The sequence below is a fragment of the Colletotrichum truncatum genome, assembly GCF_014235925.2.
Source record: "Colletotrichum truncatum strain CMES1059 chromosome Unknown Contig_0016, whole genome shotgun sequence".
In the NCBI taxonomy this organism is placed as follows: domain Eukaryota; kingdom Fungi; phylum Ascomycota; class Sordariomycetes; order Glomerellales; family Glomerellaceae; genus Colletotrichum; species Colletotrichum truncatum.
In genome coordinates, this window is record NW_027222413.1 from 318,064 (window position 1) to 336,657 (window position 18,594).

The 18,594-nt window shown below is 47.1% G+C and overlaps 4 protein-coding genes across 4 annotated transcripts; 2 read left to right on the forward strand and 2 right to left on the reverse strand.

Annotated features, from left to right (window-relative positions):
- Positions 1–5,021: 5,021 nt before the first annotated feature.
- CTRU02_215508 (cytochrome p450) lies at positions 5,022–6,812 on the forward strand (the record flags this gene model as incomplete). The annotated part of the gene is made up of 6 exons (XM_036723788.2): positions 5,022–5,223; positions 5,270–5,466; positions 5,523–5,869; positions 5,998–6,123; positions 6,182–6,665; positions 6,723–6,812. The coding sequence occupies 6 exons, from the start codon at positions 5,022–5,024 to the stop codon at positions 6,810–6,812; spliced, it is 1,446 nt and encodes a 481-aa protein (XP_036584471.2).
- A 2,276-nt stretch (positions 6,813–9,088) lies between these two features.
- CTRU02_215509 (uncharacterized protein) lies at positions 9,089–9,340 on the forward strand (the record flags this gene model as incomplete). Its single annotated transcript, XM_070206476.1, has 1 exon — positions 9,089–9,340. The coding sequence occupies one exon, from the start codon at positions 9,089–9,091 to the stop codon at positions 9,338–9,340; it is 252 nt and encodes an 83-aa protein (XP_070059854.1).
- CTRU02_215510 (uncharacterized protein) lies at positions 9,095–12,378 on the reverse strand (the record flags this gene model as incomplete). Its single annotated transcript, XM_070206477.1, has 4 exons — positions 9,095–9,992; positions 10,134–10,646; positions 10,703–11,279; positions 11,331–12,378. 4 exons carry the CDS (start codon positions 12,376–12,378, stop codon positions 9,095–9,097), a joined length of 3,036 nt encoding a protein of 1,011 aa, XP_070059855.1.
- Positions 12,379–12,618: 240 nt separating this feature from the next.
- CTRU02_215511 (uncharacterized protein) lies at positions 12,619–12,915 on the reverse strand (the record flags this gene model as incomplete). The annotated part of the gene is made up of 1 exon (XM_036723786.1): positions 12,619–12,915. The coding sequence occupies one exon, from the start codon at positions 12,913–12,915 to the stop codon at positions 12,619–12,621; it is 297 nt and encodes a 98-aa protein (XP_036584469.1).
- Between the last annotated feature and the right edge of the window lie 5,679 nt (positions 12,916–18,594).

An 18,594-nucleotide genomic window follows, 5' to 3' on the forward strand; every position in this document is an offset into this window, starting at 1 on the left:
GAATCAAGCGTTCTAATTTTTCAATTCGCAATCATTCATACTATCTAACAAGCCTTACAGGTTTCTATTGATACTTTGCCCATAAGTGGATATCTACAACGCGGACAGCTTCCCCAGGAGGACTGGTGACAATAGATGCAAAACCTGTGCCCACAAGGCAACCTGAGTAACTCGCCAGAAGGCACCTTGCAGCAGCCCATGCATTTCAATAAAGGTCGGGTCATCGGTAATTGTACTCCTGTGGGCCAGTAGACAGTGTACTTGCTTCGCCGCGGCTCATCCGGTCCGTGGCGGCGACGCTTATATTAAATGCGTCAGCAATAGCCAGCATCTGTCATAAAGACTACTTACATGTTTGCGACACCCGCAATTACAATGCTTATAGTAACTGAACTCAGCAAGGCGGTAAGACGTGAGATTCTGAGACATAAGAAGCTGCGACGTGGGTAACGTAGCCTCCGTCCTTTTTGATATGCGGTCGCAATGTTCTTGCGATTCCAACAGAAGAGCCTCCTCTGTGATCACGGCGTGGTCATCAAAACCAAACTTCTTATTGTCTTCTGTTCTTATGAGCTTTGGCCTTTGGCGTTATTATATATAGTCCTTACCTGGGAGTATATTTGGCCCGCCACCCGAAGACAACATAACAAGAGCCATGGCGGCGGCCATCTCATCTTTGAGGTTGCATTTGTAACTTTGGCAATGATGTGACTTACTGGTAACCATATTACATAAGATTTGAAGGGCAGTTCGTGATTCTAGACATCTCAAATTGGTAGAAGGTCGGTAGGGTTTTATAACCACAAGTATGAAGCATTACTTAGCCTTTCCACCAATTGAAACCAAACCCGTAACGTAGCAAATTGATGATTTCCCTTCTGGCAGGGGCATCGGAGATGTACAGACATAAAATGATCGGTTGGCCGTTAAGGATTGCGTCTTTAGTTGCGTTACTCTCGCTTATTTCCCTAGTATCCTAGCTGTACCCATCTGCCAAGCTTGAATAGTTGGCTAGTTCCGGCTATGCACCGCCCCAGTCCCCAAGCCAAGCCCTCGGGGTTTGCGTTTGCCTGAATGGATCTGTATCAAAGATTTCGTCAACCAATCCTCTTCGATAAACCCGCATAGACAGTCTAGGTTGCTAAGTACCTCTCCTGTCATGCGCAAAAGCGTCAGTCTGTGGAGTAGAAGACTCATGCTATATAACCGTGAGAAGAATCTTCCCTGCTCGGTTTTTTCCAACGTTACATGCTTATTTTATCCTGCTCCTTTCCCTTTTGCTATCCTCTCTGACTTCATTTACGCCATGATCGACCGCTTGCCAATAGAGCTTCTTTACATAATCCTCGGTGCTTGCAAAAATCGAAAAACCTTGCTTGCACTTTCGTCAAGTAGCAAAAGCCTTCGGCAAAAGCTAATCCCGTTTATCTATCGACAGAATGTTCAGTTTGATAGCTGTTCTGCTGCACTGTGGGCAGTCGTACACTGTCGCGATGAGGTTGTTGCCTGCAGTATAATATCTGCGTCAAAAAGCGCCGGAATGGATCCCTTTACTCATGTTTTCTCAGTCATGGCAGAGGACCTTGCACCCAAAAGTTGTATTCGGATGCTGTCCAGTAGTTTACGGCAAACACCACTCGAGCTGTCTTTTCTGGCTGTATCCATTATGAAAGGAAGGGATGGCCTCGTTTCGAATCTCATGCAAAGGCCCGCAGGGCGATTCTTCGATGCTTTGGTATCCCGAGAGATCAATGAGTCCTTGAATAGGATCACAAGGGGAGGGCTGAAGTGGGAGGCAAACCCTAGGCCTATCCTTGTGGCTTCAGCCACTGGCCTTTCCCTGATCGTCAAACAGATATTAGAGGCGAATCCAGCAGAAGTGGATTATTCAGACGAAAAGGGCCGCACGCCGCTATACTATGCGACCAAATCCCCCTTCGCGAATGAGGCAACAGTCTCATGTCTCCTCAACCATGGAGCGAATGTCAACGCTAAGGCCGGTTTGGGTGATAGTCAAGCCTCCCTTATTAGCTATCTTTGCTGGGAGGGTCTCTTCCACTTCGCCAGGCTACTTCTTGACAGAGGAGCGGAGGAGGATTTGCAACGTCTCCTTTCGTTAACACTGGATGCAAGACCAACATCGGCACGGGGCAGAACAAAACTCCTGAAGTCCAACCTTTTGAATAAGCTTATCAAGCATGGGGCGGATCCGAACGGCAGAGGCAACTTCTTCGACTCGAATACAGAGGAGACGCCTCTTCTTATACAATTGGCTCGGCGATCCGCGTTCGGAACTGAGAGTCTTCTTCAAATTCCTGGGGTGAATGTCAATATTCAAGACTCAGATGGGAGGAATGCTCTTAGCTAGGCGATTTCGGACTGTCACTGCAATCCTCGAACGGTCTCTGTCCTCCTAAGATACGGGGCCAAGCTGTTACCACGTTCGTTCGAATGGATAATTCCGGTAACGAGGTTTTCGACGTTCGAGCAGTTAAGAACACTACTTTCGAGAGACTATAACTCATTCGAGATCTTTCGCCTTCTTCATAGTCATTGTGTATCTCATGTTATTAAGGATGACATGATGACCGAGTTCCTGGAATTAGCCGCCCCGGCAGCGGTGATTCTGGCGAAAATGCCCGAAAGCGATGTACGAGATGTTCAGAGGGGCAGCATCGAGCCGCTGAGATCTAGTTTTGATATTCGACTTGTTCCACTTAGTGTACCTAAGCAAGATAATACATAGATAAAATAAAATATCAGGACATACACATGTACATAGAAGGCTGGTCTTATCCATTTCAAGTCCATCACAACCTCTCTCAAACCCTTCATAGACACCTAATCATCTTGCAGTGTCTAGGTACTGTATATGAACTTGCGTTTTACCGTTAGCTGCAACCATTCAAACTTGTAAAGAATATGAGCTGGTTCACTCGTGATATGGTGGAACCTTGGAAGCGGAGGACTGCATGTCCGATGTATGCAATATAAGGCATTCTTAGTCAGCTGAATTTGGATCTTTCCAGACAGGAACAACCCTCCACAGAGAATGTGGCAAAACCAGGAGCAAAGACAGCTAGCACCTACCTGTATAGAATTGGAGCGTTTGGCTGACGCTAGGGCGCTTATGCATAATTGGCTTCTTTGTCGTTGTTGGACAGAAAATACGTGCCCCTTTGTTTAGTGTTACTAAGTAGCTCACTAGCCTATGAAATCGCGTCTAGCAGGCTTGGCGAAATCCTTGTGCATATTAACCTTATTTTGACTACGGAGTACGGAGTTTCGAACCGTGCGTCAAGCGAAGAGCTGCTTTCCTTTTCTCGTAATTTTGACTAGGATCTCTCCGAGATGCCCCAATTAGCTGCGAATAATATGTTGAGTCTATACAACGTGGGCCATCGGTATATTACAAAGCATAGCCGCCGGGAAGAGAAATGATATGATTAGACGCCTCTTATCTAATAAGCCTAGGCTAAAAAGTGAATTTGGGACCTGGCTATTTGTCACTACGCGTCGTATTCATATAGTGCAGGGCTGGGAAAAGACGGCCCAGTCGGCATTACCCAAGCTTTTCCTTCGCGGTGCTTCCCTTATCCTGGTCTGTTCCCTTGGCGGTACCAAGGCTGCCTGGTAAGTAGGCAGCCTTGCTCGGAAAGTCTATGGGGCTGATAACAAATCGAACTGAACACTCGTGATGCGGTGGATATTTATCATGAGATAGATTTTCGTAAAGAAACCCCTGATATAGCAGTGATGTCTTAGACAAGGTTTTAAAAGCAAGAGCTGCCCACGCCACGCACTGATAGCGACAACCAGCGGTTAAACGACAACCATTTCCAAATAATCAACTTTGAGCACCGGCCCTACCGTATCTTGCCTCCGCCTTCCCCTTCCGTGTCCACGCTATGTCGATAACTCACCATTACTATCCCCAACTCGTCACTGTGCCGCCCATACCACGAGGCATTATTCGGCAACCAGACTTTTCATATTTCTATCGGAACCCTGTGAGCCCGTCAGTTATTCCAGTCGCAGTTGAGATTTTACTACCCAGCCTTCTGCTGGTAGAAGCAGATATGCCGAATTTCTCGTGGCGATTAATAAGGTTCATGCAACATTTGGCGTCGTCTGTATACGTCGTTAAAACAGCAATTTATCCCCTTGTTGACGGAGCTGTTTTATGCGGCAGTCTCGTCTACCTCGAACGAGCGTGGGAAAACCGCGGGGCAAAAGCCGTTCCAGAAAACGAACGGCCTTTTCGCGTTCTAGCCTCGCTGATGCTAGCCAAGAAATACATTCATGATTACAACTACCGAGCAATCTCTTGGCTAGCTACCTCAGCAATCTTCTTCAAACCTCCTTATACTTGCAATGTTATTAATCATGCTGAAACTGAGCTGCTGAAAGAGTTGGGGTGGAATCTTAATCTACAGCGAGAAGATATGGACAAAGTGGCGGCCAGGCTTCAGATGCTTCAGTAGCTGGCTTTCCTTACTACAGAGGCTTCTATTTCCTCTACTTGTCATGATTTTACACAAGCAGCAAATGTATACTATGCAAATCCTATGTGGCGTCTGCAGGTCAAGAGACCAAGTCATTCTTATCCCTCTTTTTAGTCTTACAATTGGACACTACGTTGTGTTCGCCGCACAGGAGTCATCTGTAAATCACCTCAACTACGCAATTTCCTAACTACCAATCAAAATCTGGCTTTCGTTTCAATTCCCGTCAAATAGAGGCCTAGCAAAGGTCTTTGAACAGCTAATTCTAGCCCTTTTTAGAACTTGGCTCTTGAGCGTTTCACTATTACAAAGCTTACGAGTCAAACTGTAGCTTTGTCCCAACGTTATCCGCGAAAGACACTGGTTATAAATCTCACCTAGCCCATGGCGCCCTTTTCATAATGGCAATAACGCAACGAAAAATATTGCAACTGGCCACCGCCGCTCCCCAGCATACACATTACGCAAAGGCTTAGAAGAAGTGGGTTACACATCAGCGACGGACCCAAATACAGTATGGGTCTAGATAATTCTGCCTATATGAGCGCCGCTGTCTTAGTTGTCGTCCTCTACAGCATTTACTCAATCTTTCGTCAGTATGTTCGTCTATGGCATATCAGAGGGCCCCCTGGTGCGGGATTTTCCAAGTGGTGGCTCGTCCGCGCAACATATGGCGGAAGGCTGCATCTCGACCTTTACGAGGCATACAAAAGATATGGTGTGTGTTGCATGGTAGTTTGTACGCGGCTAGGCTAACTTAGCAGGACCCATTGTACGCGTTGGGCCGAATGACCTTGTAACCAGTGACCCCGACCTGATGAGGCGTATGCTATCTGTGCGCTCCAAATACAAGCGTTCGAGTTGGTACGACGCCATGAGACTCGACCCCGGCAAAGACAACGTTTTATCCACAAGAAACGAGCAGGTACATTCGCGGCTTCGGTTGCAGATGGCTGCTGGAGTGAGTCAACTCGCGCCTGAGCCTCTTTAAACATGGCTCTAACCAGACTTCCGCAGTACTCGGGCAAGGAAGTCGAAAACCTCGAAGCCAAGATTGACGAGAACATTCTTCGGCTCATGGATTTGATTGACAAATACAGTTCCCAAAACAAGCCCTTCGATTTCGGTCTGAAGGCGCAGTATCTCACCCTTGACATCATCTCGGATATCGCCTTTGGCAAGCCGTTCGGTGACGTTGCTACTGACTCTGACGTCCACGAATACATCCGCACGACAGAGAAGAACATGCCGAATGTCGTTTTAACGGCTATTTTGCCTTGGCTGCTGGCACTCTTGTCGTCACCACTCTTCAGACGCCTCCTTCCATCTGAAACGGATGCGATTGGATTGGGGAAGATGATCAGGTTTGAGTTTTTCTTTCTCTCCAAATTAAACATCACTGGGGATAGCTTAGCAAAGACATTCTACCTGTGCCATGTTCTTAGCTTTTATGACGGACCTGAGCTAACGGTTGCGGATCTTCTAATAATAGGATTGCAAGGGAAGTTGTGGCCGAACGTTTCGGTCCGGACAGGAAGATCAAAAATGACATGCTTGGCTCTTTTATCAAGCACGGTCTGACTAAGGAAGAAGCTTCGTCGGAACTTCTCATGCAGATGTATATGCTCCCAAAACCCCGTCAAGGGTAGCTTCTATACTAAAATACATGTAAACAGCCTCGCTGGGTCTGACACAACAGCGACAGCTATCCGCGCCACATTCCTCTACGTTATCACTAACCCTAGAGTCACGACCGGCCTTCGCGACGAAATTAGGTCGACCAAACCCTCATGGCCCGTTGTTACAGAGGCGGAAGCGCGCAAGATGCCATACCTACAAGCCACTATCAAGGAAGGACTCCGTATCTTTCCGCCCGTCGTCGGACAGATGTCCAAGGAAGTCCCCAAGGGCGGGGATACTTTCAAAGGTGTCTACCTACCAGAGGGCACCCGTATCGGGTATGGAGCATGGGGGATCTTCCACAACACTGACTTGTGGGGACCGGATGCCGAAGAGTTCCGGCCGGAACGATGGCTTGAGGCGAAAGCGGAGCACCTGAGACTAATGGAAGGCACGCTAGAGCTCATTTTCGGCCATGGCAAGGGGAAGTGTCTGGGACGTAACGTAGCGATGATGGAACTGCAAAAGGTATTCGTCGAGGTGCGTTGCGATCACGTTTACACAGCAGAAGCTGTTGTTTGCTGATACATAGTCCAGCTTTTGCGGAGATATGAGTTCATACTGCTAAACCCAACTAAGCCATGGATATCTCTAAACTACAGCCTCTTCGTGCAATCGGAATTTTAGGTCAAAGGCCAGAAGCTTGATACACCAAGCTCCGATTAACGTCTAGGCCCGTGACAGCGTCCGGCTACCGGGCGGATGGGCGACGACATACTGTCGGCGAGACTTGGAATCCCAGGCTTTGTCGGGAGGGCGATATGTGTCTTTCCAACAAAAAGTTCGAAACGGGCGTTATCCATCCCTGGACTCGGCTATCCGTTTGCCGAGGTAGAGCGGCGTTATCGGCAATACTTCGGCTGAGATAGCTAGTGATGCAACTCCACTTGGACTCTTGTAAAAGCAGTTTAAGGCTCCAGATGTAGTTGCCAACCTGCAGCCGCATTCTTTGCCTGATTAAGAAAAATGGGTAAAGGCCGATAGTAAAGAGTCTTACGGCTGGCTAGATGGCCGTACTAAAGTCAGAAAACATATGTGATTATTTTCTCCATAAAAAATAATAAAAAGACCAAATTTTGAGACAAGCAGGACAGGCTAGTGACTTTGACTTGAGAGTTTTGTGGAACGTAATCGCTGGCTAGTAGTATTGGTCACGCACGAATGTGGTGACCGGTGACAGGAGGGGGCGTGAACTGGCTTTAGTTTCCGACTCCTTATTTGCCGTCCGAAGATGCCCTGTTCTGAACGGCACGTGACGAGGAACCCATGCGGACAACCACAGCAGATTGGAGGGCCAATGCCATGCAGACAGTGTAGTGGGGACGGAATGCACAGTCAAGGGTCCGACAGCGTTCATTTCACGAGCCATTACTGTTGTCAAACGATGGAGGCGTTCCCCACGTATGGTAATGGGGCTTTCCAGCGCGAGTCATGACTTTTATTTGCCCCCTAGTCCAGTCATGCTCGCCAACGTTCAACTGTCACGTATTGTCTCTAACGCCAAAAGCAGATCAAGCGAGAGCCAAAGCCAAGTGGATTAAGTCTAGCAAATCAGTAAGCATAGTTTCGGCCCCATATGGTTCGTCTAAACCCATGCTCGGCCTCGTCCAGGTACGTACTGAATAGCCTGCGACTTGACTGCGTAAAGTCAAGTGTGCTCGCAGAAGATCCACCTCAATAGTCTCCACGTAAACACCTAGCACTCGGCTTGCCGCTTGTCATCTCAAGCATTCGAATATGCTTGTGTCACCTCTCTTTGGGGGGCTAACTGGTAGCATTGCCGTCTTTAGCAGACTCAAAGTTACTTGCCTTTAGCCTAGGCGTACGCTGAGAGATATTATCCCTGCTCTTCAATCTACCAGCTAGCAAGCCTTACAACTATCAATAGGTGACTAAATCAGCTCTGACCGGTCTTCCAGCACGAGCTAGCCTTATGCATATTTCATCAGCAATCTGCCTTATGTTTGTATTTATCCATATGTTAGGGCGTTCTTAGTAATGAATCCTTTGCTGTTGCTATATGTGCTATTTCTGACTGTAACATGCATCACACAGAGCTCAAACACGGCGCTATTGTTTGCTCTGTGACTATGTTAGAAGCATCTAGAAGCAGAGCTATACTCTAGTAGCCTTTTAATCTGGAGCTGAAGTATTAGTTGACGTTATTGGTTACTTAGCCTTCCCTATGGCTAGTATTACGGCCCAACTAACCGGAATTCTGGCCTGCATAGCTACACAGTGCAGAACTGGTGATCATAACGCAGCGACATAATCGAAGGTTTTGCTTTGTGTCACAGTCGGTTGCCCTGACCGGGTCGTAACAGCTAGCAATAGCAATCAACAAATCAAGGGGCGTAAAAATGATATACCTTCGTCATATGGCTGGTTTGAACGAATTTACTACCATGCTTCTATGCAATTAGATGCCTTGCTATGAGTTATCTGTGGTACCCTGGCTTGGTTAAGTTGTACGCAGCTTAAAACTCCATAGGCGAATATGCAATTCATTTGGGGGTTTTTGATTTTCATTCGTTCTCCTGTTAATCGATGCCTCTCTCACACGCCCCGCCCCAAAGAGTTTGATATCCTCAGAAACCTATATAAATGGTATCACTCTTCCTCCCCCAACGTTTAACACACGTTCATCTTCGTCCAGGTTTCCAAAAGAGCCCTAAACGATATACTATCTACTGACCCTTATTCCTCATCACACCCCTTTGTTATACTAATAATGTCTGCGGCTAGAGCGATTACGATCCGCTGTCTGAAATGTGCGATGCTCGCGGATGCCATGTCAACAGACGATGCGTTGTCTCTTAATATGGTACAAATAGGCTACAATCTGTACTATTGTACTCCCTGCGCTAAAGCGACAGGATACATCGAAGAAGTCAAAACGCAAGATGTACCTACCGTCTCTGGCGCTTGTGTCGCCCGCTAGCTTCTTCTTTGCCCTCCCTCCTCCTCTTGCGATGATCGGCGGTGCCGAAGCTTGCATCCAGCTTCTGCTCACGTACCAGGCGCTGGAGGTTGAAAGGCGAGCCGCTGATGCTGCAGCCTTCCCGGGAACTTTCCCAAAGAGAAATACCCACTGGCTGCTCTCGGCTTGCCACCCGAAACCGAACTTCCTTGCAAAACTTGCCGTCATCGTCTAGAAGTGGATGTTTTGGAAACCCGCCAGCTAGGGCACGGTCTCCGACACGGAACGAAGCAAAACTTTGGCCTAGCTGCGACATGAACTCGTGCAGTGTGTCGGATCCTGCTTCCAGCCGACACCGTATGTAACCAAGGCACTCATACTCGCCGTTAACAAAGCGGAACGGCCGTACGGGGCATAACTCGAACACAAACAGCTCCGCCCGCATGCACAGTACTAAGCGCTCCAACTCAGGCAGTCCTATGATGGTGCCTCTGTCGTTCTCGTCATCGTCTTCCAGACAGGACAAATCATCTAGCGGCGGCTCCTCACCGGCAAACTCGACGTCGAAGCAGAAGAACTCTCCCGCATGTCCTACCTTCTTATGGGTTATCACTTGCTGCCAAGTCCTCCTAGTGCTACCAAGGTTCCATAACGCTCGGAAAAGCCGTATTGGGAAGCAGTCTCTCCACGGCCATCGCGATTCGGACACATGTGACTCATTACATTGAGCCGAGGACCCAGTCCCGAGGGAAACGAGAATGCTGGGATCCGGGGCATTGGGGTATAGGGCAGCGGCTTCTTGCAAGGCGATAGAGGATGGGTTGTTGGCGACTAGGCCGCCGTCTTGGAGTTTACCAACTCCCCTAATGTGCCATGGCGTAAAGTAACTAGAGAGACAATAGATAAATCGACAAAACAAAAATAAATTAATATCGGTTAAATAGAGCTTACTATGGCGCTGCTGTTGCGCATCGGATACTGTGACATTTTAGTGTGCGGATGGAACGAAAAGGCAAAAGGCTCCCTACATTTCCCAAATGGGGATGTTTCGAGCCCCATTTTCCGGCATGAGAACGCGGTAGTCTGCCATACCCAAATCGTCAGAGCTATAACATGGACGAATTGGGGATGGAACCTGATCGAGACCTCGATTATCATCTCGCACCCCTACTCCGTTGTAGTTGGTGAAGACGCAAGCGCTCGCATCTTGGATAGTTGCAGTTGTCATGCCGACCATCGTCCCCATGGCGTTCGCGGCGGAATAGTCTACAATGCTTTTATCTAGGCCGAAAACACTCCGCAAAGCCTTCTCGATGTGCCGAGACGGGTAACGGCTATCAAGAAGTACCAGAGCTGCAAGACGGACAAAAGTGGGCACAAGGGGCAGACACATTACCAGCTCGAGAAGCGGACGCACAACAGGCACGGCTGGCAGGTGGCGGGGCGTAAACGCTTGGCTTGCCAAAGACTCGAAAGAGGCAATACACTCTTCGATGGTCCAGCCATTGAGGCACAGTGCACCGGCGCTGATATAGTAGCTCCTATTCAAACAATAGTCAGAGCATACTAGTATCCGTGCTATAGAAGGAACCCGAACTTACCCGAACTCGTTCCATATACTATGTCGAAGTGCTGCTGAACGGGGAAATTGGGCAGATTAATCCTATCTTGCAGCTGTTTTAGCAACTTCAAAGGATACTTGCCTCTCGTGCCGCCGCCGTCAAGGCAGAGCACTCGAACCGTTGCCGTGTCCGGCTTTAGCTGAAAAAGCATCCGCCATTCTTTCCTACATAGAAGACAGCCATCAATTTCAACAGCCCATTCATTATCCGGGCTGGGCGTGCCAAACACAGAGACACAGTTTCTGCACCAGCCATGGCCGCAAGGGGGGAAGACTTGTGGTCGGCGTGACAGGCAATGGTAGCACGTCTTCTCTGATTGGAAACGAGCCCACTCGTCTCCAAACTGAGCGAGAAGATGCCGATGAACCGACGCAGCCGACTCGCCCACCTTCAACCGTCTGAACCTACGCGTCATCTCCGTTTCGATCAGCTTAACAAACTGTGAGGGCAATACCATCTCGGTCGAACCCTCGTGTGCGAGCACTACAGCCCCACATATGTTATAGCAGGCGTCCCTATACAACGACTGAAACACGTCACGGGGGTCAAAGTCTGTAAGCATGTTTAGAATAGACATCCATCTCTGTCAGCTCCATTGCTTACGGTGCATCCCAGGAGGATACTGGTCAAGGAGGAAAGTCGAAGCAATAACCGGAACTGCAAAAGCCCTTAGCGATTCGAGAGATCGAAATTCCCGGAGGAAATTCGCCAGGTGATGTTCCAGGTCCCCTGCGACGGGATTTTCTATTCGAGCTGCGCCAAGGAAATCGAGGGGCGGGGAGGTTACATCTCCCAGCCTTTCGGCCGCGTGGCGTAGAAAAGCAGCAAGATGTGTAGCCGAAAAAAGGCAACTTGCCTGTAATCTCTCAACTCTTTTTGTCTCGACCATGTATAAAAGCTCGTTTCTGAATGTATCCCATCGCGCGGACGGACAGCCTCGACGCAGCGCCGTCTTTGGCGCCAGGCCAGCTAAACTAACTACCCGAATGCCCTGAAAGAGCGTCAAAACGTCAATACTAGTCATAGTACGGAGACTTTTCAGCAAGGTCTGCCGGGCAACGTTTTCTTCGCCGCTTTCGACAATAATCACAAGCCAGGGGCACACAGCCGATGTTGATTGCTTTCCCAGATCTAACCATGCCGCCAAACGGTGCGCGACCCTTGGTAGACCGCCCACATCGCCAGCAAAGAAGCAAATCACGTCTGCGAATGGAAGTAGCATACGGGTATAGGCGCGATCGGCAATGCATTCCACCTTCGAAGAGCTAGCGTTCTTAAGCGGCTGGAGCAGCGGCCGGGCTGTTATCTCATGACAGAGCGGCGGCTTTCTGGGTCGGCCGAGACGGTTATGTAACGGGATATCGCTGTCGGCAACGACGACGGGTCTGTCGCTCGCCACAGTATCTGCAGATAACGAGAGATGTATTTCGCCATGACCTCTACTAGTGTTAGGCCTGGCGATTTCCACGCCCAACCTCTTCATTGCAAGCCTTTTGGTCTCATTTCCTATTAAGTGGATCACGCCGGGAAACTGATTATCCGGTCGTGGCAGACTGTCCAGCAGTCGCTGAGCACGGTCAGAAATCTCGAGTACGTATGCTCTGTCTTTGGTTGATAAGCGCAGCCAACCGGTATGTTTACAAAGGTCCATCCTGGTTGTGGTTGGTTACTGTATTGTGATCAGACTATGTATTCTTGGGGAAAAGGCCACATTCTTATAGTTTTGGTGCGCTTCGCAGCCTGAATTGGCTCTTTACAGTCTCATGGTCAAAGAATCATCTGCCCAATCCCTTGTGAGTAATGCTTAGGTGGGTGGTGTGTTACTGTAGTTGGTTCTGTATCATAAACTACGACGTATGAAACTAAACCTCTTGAATTCATCAAAAGGCTACTAAAATGCTGTACAGTTGGCTAAATAGTCGTTCTTCTCCTTAGCCATTAAGGAGCTAGCATCATCCAGCAACTGCTCCAACTGCGCTACAAGCTGGCGCAAATAGTTTATAATCTTGTAAGCCGCCCTACAAGATTGTTGTAAAACATTGATGTTCTTCTGTAAGAAATCTCTTTCCTGGTATAGTGCCCGAATTGTAGTCTCATTCTGATCATCAGCCTGCTTGGAAATTCTACAAAGTAAGTCATCGAGTTCGAAGGTATCAGAATATATACTGGAAGTCTGACTAGCAGCCATATCAAAGTATTCACTGGGAGAGAGAATGAATTATGCGTGTTATTCCTTAATTTATGAGCGTTTTCGTGCCAATCGGTCCAAAATTGGAGCATCAGCCATGATTCTATACATTGACACACTTTGTGTTGACTTTAGACCGATATACCAACGCCAAAAGTAGCTTCTCTGGGAAGGAAAAGGTAAGCTAATAATCCATAAAGGGTCTGGATTGTACCGGGCGAGCGATACACAGCTTGTCTAGTATGAATGCACGTTCCAGTCTCCAACCTACAGCCTCTATCTTTAAGCAAAGGCAAGGGGAGTATTGGAAGCTCTCTAAGCTAAATGGATCAACCCAAGCACTAAATAGAAAAGAAAAGGAATCAAAGACAGAGAGAGGTCAACAAGAGAAGTTAACGTGGCAATGGCAGATGGGGTAAATGAATCGTTATCTTATGATAGCCTTCTGTTTAATCAGATAGGTTGTTGCACCTCACATTTAGCGTGACTGTAACTAGTACATTGGGTACTTTTTATTAACTGAAAAAGATTTGTCTCTTACGGACTTGCTTGTCTTCTTATTTTGAAGCATAACGCATAGGGAGCAGGAAGAAACCACGTCTGCTGCGGACTTATTTGATATGAAACATGGATTGCTAGCAGGAAGAAAACCACATCTGCTGCGGGCTTATTTGATATGAAAGATGGATTGCTAGCAGGAAGAAAACCACATCTGCTGCGGACTTATTTGATATGAAAGATGGATTGCTAGCAGGAAGAAAACCACATCTGCTGCGGACTTATTTGATATGAAAGATGGATTGCTAGCAGGAAGAAAACCACATCTGCTGCGGAACGAACTTAGAAGGAACCATCATGGCTAGCAGGAGAAACCACTTTTCTAGCCTAATCGGTAAAAAGAAAAAAAGAAATGTGCATCGCTGTGAGGATAAACCAGTCTGCAGCGGAACATTGGGGTCATATGCCCAGCCTTCTACTAGCAAACTGAGTTCAAATTGCGACAGGATCGCTCCTCTTTATAGACGTTGGGAGGGACTTCACCAAGGGGGCCTGCTGCTCTATAGATAGTGGGCCATGTGGAGAAGAGAATGACGAGCGATGCATGGTGGTGCGAAAAACAAGGCTGATCCCTGCACAAAGTACGCTGCACTCCGACAACTCCGATATGTACTCCGCACAATCTTTATCCCAAAGGTGCCAGCTGACAACAGCCATAGCCATATCTGGCCGATAAGAGACCTCATAAAAGCAAACATGATATATTTGAAAGCTAGTTTTGACCTATACCATCTAGACCAATAGACATACTTTAGCTGTGTAACAAGGATTGGTTACTTTTGATCCCCTTTGATTACTATATAAACTTGGCAGATTGCGCAGCTCTAATTTCTCGATAGTCTGAATCTACTTACGACATCTTGGTATCGGTCTTTTACAATGCACCTTTTGTGGCAAGTGATGTGCTGACAGCAGTGATGTGATGCTTACAAAAGAAACAGGAACAGTCTTGTGACCCAAGCTGAACGTTGTTGCCTTGCAGTCTGCTTGGCCGTAAACCATCCTCATGACGGAAAGTTAACCGGGGCTTGGTATCCTACTTTCCAAGACATAACGAAAGATGTTAATGGTGCTACGGGCGAAACCTTTATGTCCTACTTGGTAAGCTGCCTCCGCGGACCAATATCCGGGCGTGAATTCGTGACGAGAGTAGCTGCATTGCTTGCTTGCTTCAAAATCAGGGCCGGATTAGAAAGCCTTGATTACTGGCAGGAGATAGATCTCCTTTATGAGCTCGAAAAGATCTTCGACCATGATTTCAGCCAACCTCATATCAGTGTGAAAGTACTGGAACAAGCTTTGCGATTCTCGACTGGGCAATTCAAACTCCATTCTCCAGATGAATCTTTCGAGCCGGGCTTGCTTCCTCAAAGCTATGGGGTTATTCCTGCGTCGACGTCAAGTCGATTACTGCAGGTCTATTGCTGTAGCCGAGTTCTGGGTCCAAACTCTCATGAGAGGTCGCTGTTTTGGGCACGTAGCCTCCTTAAACAGGCACCTCTTGGTGCTTCAGAGTCGTCCAATGGACTATCGAGTGAGAGAGAGTCGAGTTCGGATAATTTATCTGTCTTTGAATTGGATGGCGAGTCACCTGAACAAGATCAAATAGGAACCCCAAGTTCAGAATCAAACTCCAGTTTAGGGTCGGATATTACATATAGTGAAGAATTTTCAAGTGAAAGCTCTGAATCGTTTGTTGACGAGGACGACGAGAACACTGAAGATGACGAGGACGACGAGAGCTACTGAGACTCCAATATAATAAACCTCTTTCTACATATACCTAGTATAATAATCTATCGATATCAGGGGACGTCTTAAATCTATTTGGGCCGTCCAGCCGACGAGTGAGAAAGTCCACAAACTTAGAAGAAAGATTGGGATGGAGATATCGACCAGCAACACAAGTAAACCACGGGCCAACCAGTCATCTAAGCGAAAGCGAGTCATATGATAACAACAGCATCTGGTATGACCTGATTCCCTGTTGTCATCTATCGCGTGCATGACTCGAGAACACACCTGTCTAACCTTGAACCATGTATTCTGTTTTTTCACGTATTGCGTGCTACTTAGTCATGTGTAATGCCTGCCTTGCCCTATCGGCGTCTACTAGGGTATGCCTGTTGTACAATAGCTGGAGGGACAAGGGTCCTTCCAATGAAAACCTAATTACTATGGTACGTACCGGAAGAGCCAAAACCAGCCGCAATTTAACCAACGCTAGAGTGATGCCTATCTCATTATAGGATAACCATGGTTTGTGCTGTGAGAGGCATGTTAAATCCAATTATGGCTCTTTCACGTCGTCTTCAACGTATTTTGGAGGGCAAGTGAAGAGCCAAATGTGGCTTCACGTTTCTACTACGTAAAAGCAATGATTGTTTTGTGCTAAACCTCGTACATACTGCAACTTCATTACAGTACAGTATCCGAAATCAAAAAGGAGTCATACTGTAAGTTATCGGAGAGCTAGACGTACGTATGCAATCCTTGTTACATACATACTATAGGTATGTCTATACAGTGTTTGTTCATATTATGGACTTAGTACATACATAGGAAGGCGTTCGTCACAGAGTCTAACTATATTTAGCCGAGAATGGCTGCAAGACCAGAGGTTGCTTCTAGCATGACTATACGAGGGGAAACCTACAGTACCTCTAAATGATGATATAACGATATCCGCCTATTTTCTCTAAGGTCTCAATCTTCTCAGGCCTTTCCCTAGGCTGCTAGCTAATGCAGCTCGATAATGGGCCAAAACAAGGTACATACTACTATGGAATACTATGGAACTCAATACATACATTTCCTAACCATACTAGGATACAGTACTAGGATGTACACTTATGTGCAAATCCATCTTCCTCTTTGAATTCGAACACTTTCTCTATTAAATCAGAGTGGAGCCTGTTCGGTACTCAGATCTACCTGACATAGTCGAAAATAATCCAGAATTGGCTCTAAGTCAGCAGCAATCTAGCAGCGATTACCTACCGCTAAAGGTATTCAAAAGTATATAGCAAATACCCCTATTAAGTCATATCACATAATACTGTAACACAGTATAGGGCTCATTCCCAGTTATAGTGGACTTGTTTGGATTGTGACTACCAGTACTTTCAATAAGGTTTGTGCACTACTCCACGCCAGGTGCCGTTGATCAATTCTTGGACCTGAGGGAGTCTGGACTTGAAACAATGTTTTCATTCCATCCTCAATCAACGATGCATGATGCTTGAAGTTCCCTTGGTAATAACAAACATTTTTTCCTATACTACTGAATTTCTAAGCATTCTATAGACCTGCCGACTTCTATTTGAAGTCGTTTATATCGTAGGGGCTTTCGTTCAAGTAGCTTGGGCACTGCGGCCAGTCTATTTGCGCAAAGCTCTGGCCTTCACAATCAAACCTTACTTGTTTAGGGATAAAAGACTGATGGGGAAACTCAGACTCATACACCTCCCCCTCCGTGTGATCTTTGCCTGCGTAAGGAAGGTCGGTGAAACATGTTAGCGCGGAATGGCTGACGACGTCCTCTGGTGCGTTATCGAGATACGCCGGTACTGGTGGCAGATAGGAGAAAAGATCTTGGTCGTAGAACGTGGTGTCTCGACCTGGTATAATCTTCCAGCTGGGATCTGGACCATTGCCAGTCCAATCTACACTAGTGACGTTAGGTTCTGTTGATAGAAAAGAGACATGTATATACCTCATTAACGGTTTATCAGCAAGTGGCGAACTGTAGTATGGAGAATAACAACTGGCAGCCATATCCTGGAGCTCTTCAAAGTTCAGCGGTATATCGTCAAACATCATTTTCTGAAGAGCCAAAGATGATGAGAGGAGACCGTTAGACCACTTCTCAAGTGATGAGAAATTCATATGTGATATGCCATGAGGGACTGGCATGTCTGCAGGCGACGATAATTCTTCTTGGACCACCTTATTGCTTACTTGCCTACAGATTTCGGTGGTTTTTCCACAAGACTCAGGCTCAGGTACAGCAGTAAATGAATCATTAAGCCATGAGGTTTTTGATGCATCGAATCCAAGCGACGGACACTGACTTTCCCACAGACGCTCTTGTTCAACAACTTTGAACGATGAAGGAAGGTTCTGGACCGGCGTACGTGGCGATGGCATGGTTTCCTGCAATGAAGATAGGTAGGGATAAAAAGTAGATTCAGTTGGTAACGCGGATTGTAGACTGGGGAAGGGCGTGTCATCACCTTTTTATACGTTGATAGCTGCCACACAGTGTAGCAGCTCCCATCCACCCCATCGCCTCGCATGCAGCCTAGTCACTTCTTTTTCTGCACGTATCAGTGAGAGGAATCACATGGTTCCCACTCTTGGCTCTGATGGGCATGTCAATCTCTACTCGGTCAGACTTCGCGATTAAGCAAGCAATTCTCTCCTTCAAATGCGTGTTAATGCAACTTAGGGACCACTGGTTTTAAGAAGCATTGTTCATAGCACCCGATGGCTAACATGGCCTACTGTCTGTGCTCTTCTAAAAAAGTGCCGGATATCCTCAGCTTTCTCAGTAATTTACAACCAACATTACAGAGTCAATCTCCGAATACCTAAGCCTATTCGGAAATGTTGTTTCAACCTGTCCTTGCGTCTCATAATAAGCGGCTGGGCTATGTGTCAAATCCCCTTTCCCGCCAATCGTACTCATCGATCTGGCTCTACGGCGACATGGACAGGGCCCATACCGTAGCAACGTCGAATGGCTCTAAGGAGAACTCCGGAGGTGTCTCTGATATGTATTTTGGTGGCGGTTGCGTATTATTTCGCGATTTTATTGGCTTGGGTGAAGTTGGTCGGTCCTGCTGCCTAATCGACTTTGTTTGATTCTTGGTGACAGTTGAAGCGGTTGAATGCATTGTTTTTTGATTCTCTTGTTGATTTTTTATCTCGCGATTTAAAGTGTTCTGTAAGTACAGTACATGTATAATTTTCCAAAGGATACAGTGGAATGCGGTAAAGAAGCAGAACCAAAGGCTTATACATACAGTACAGTACTGTAGACAACATCTATGGTTGCTTAGTCCACACATTCATAGCTCCATTTGTGGACGTGAATCCCAAACCACTTTGTCTTTTGCC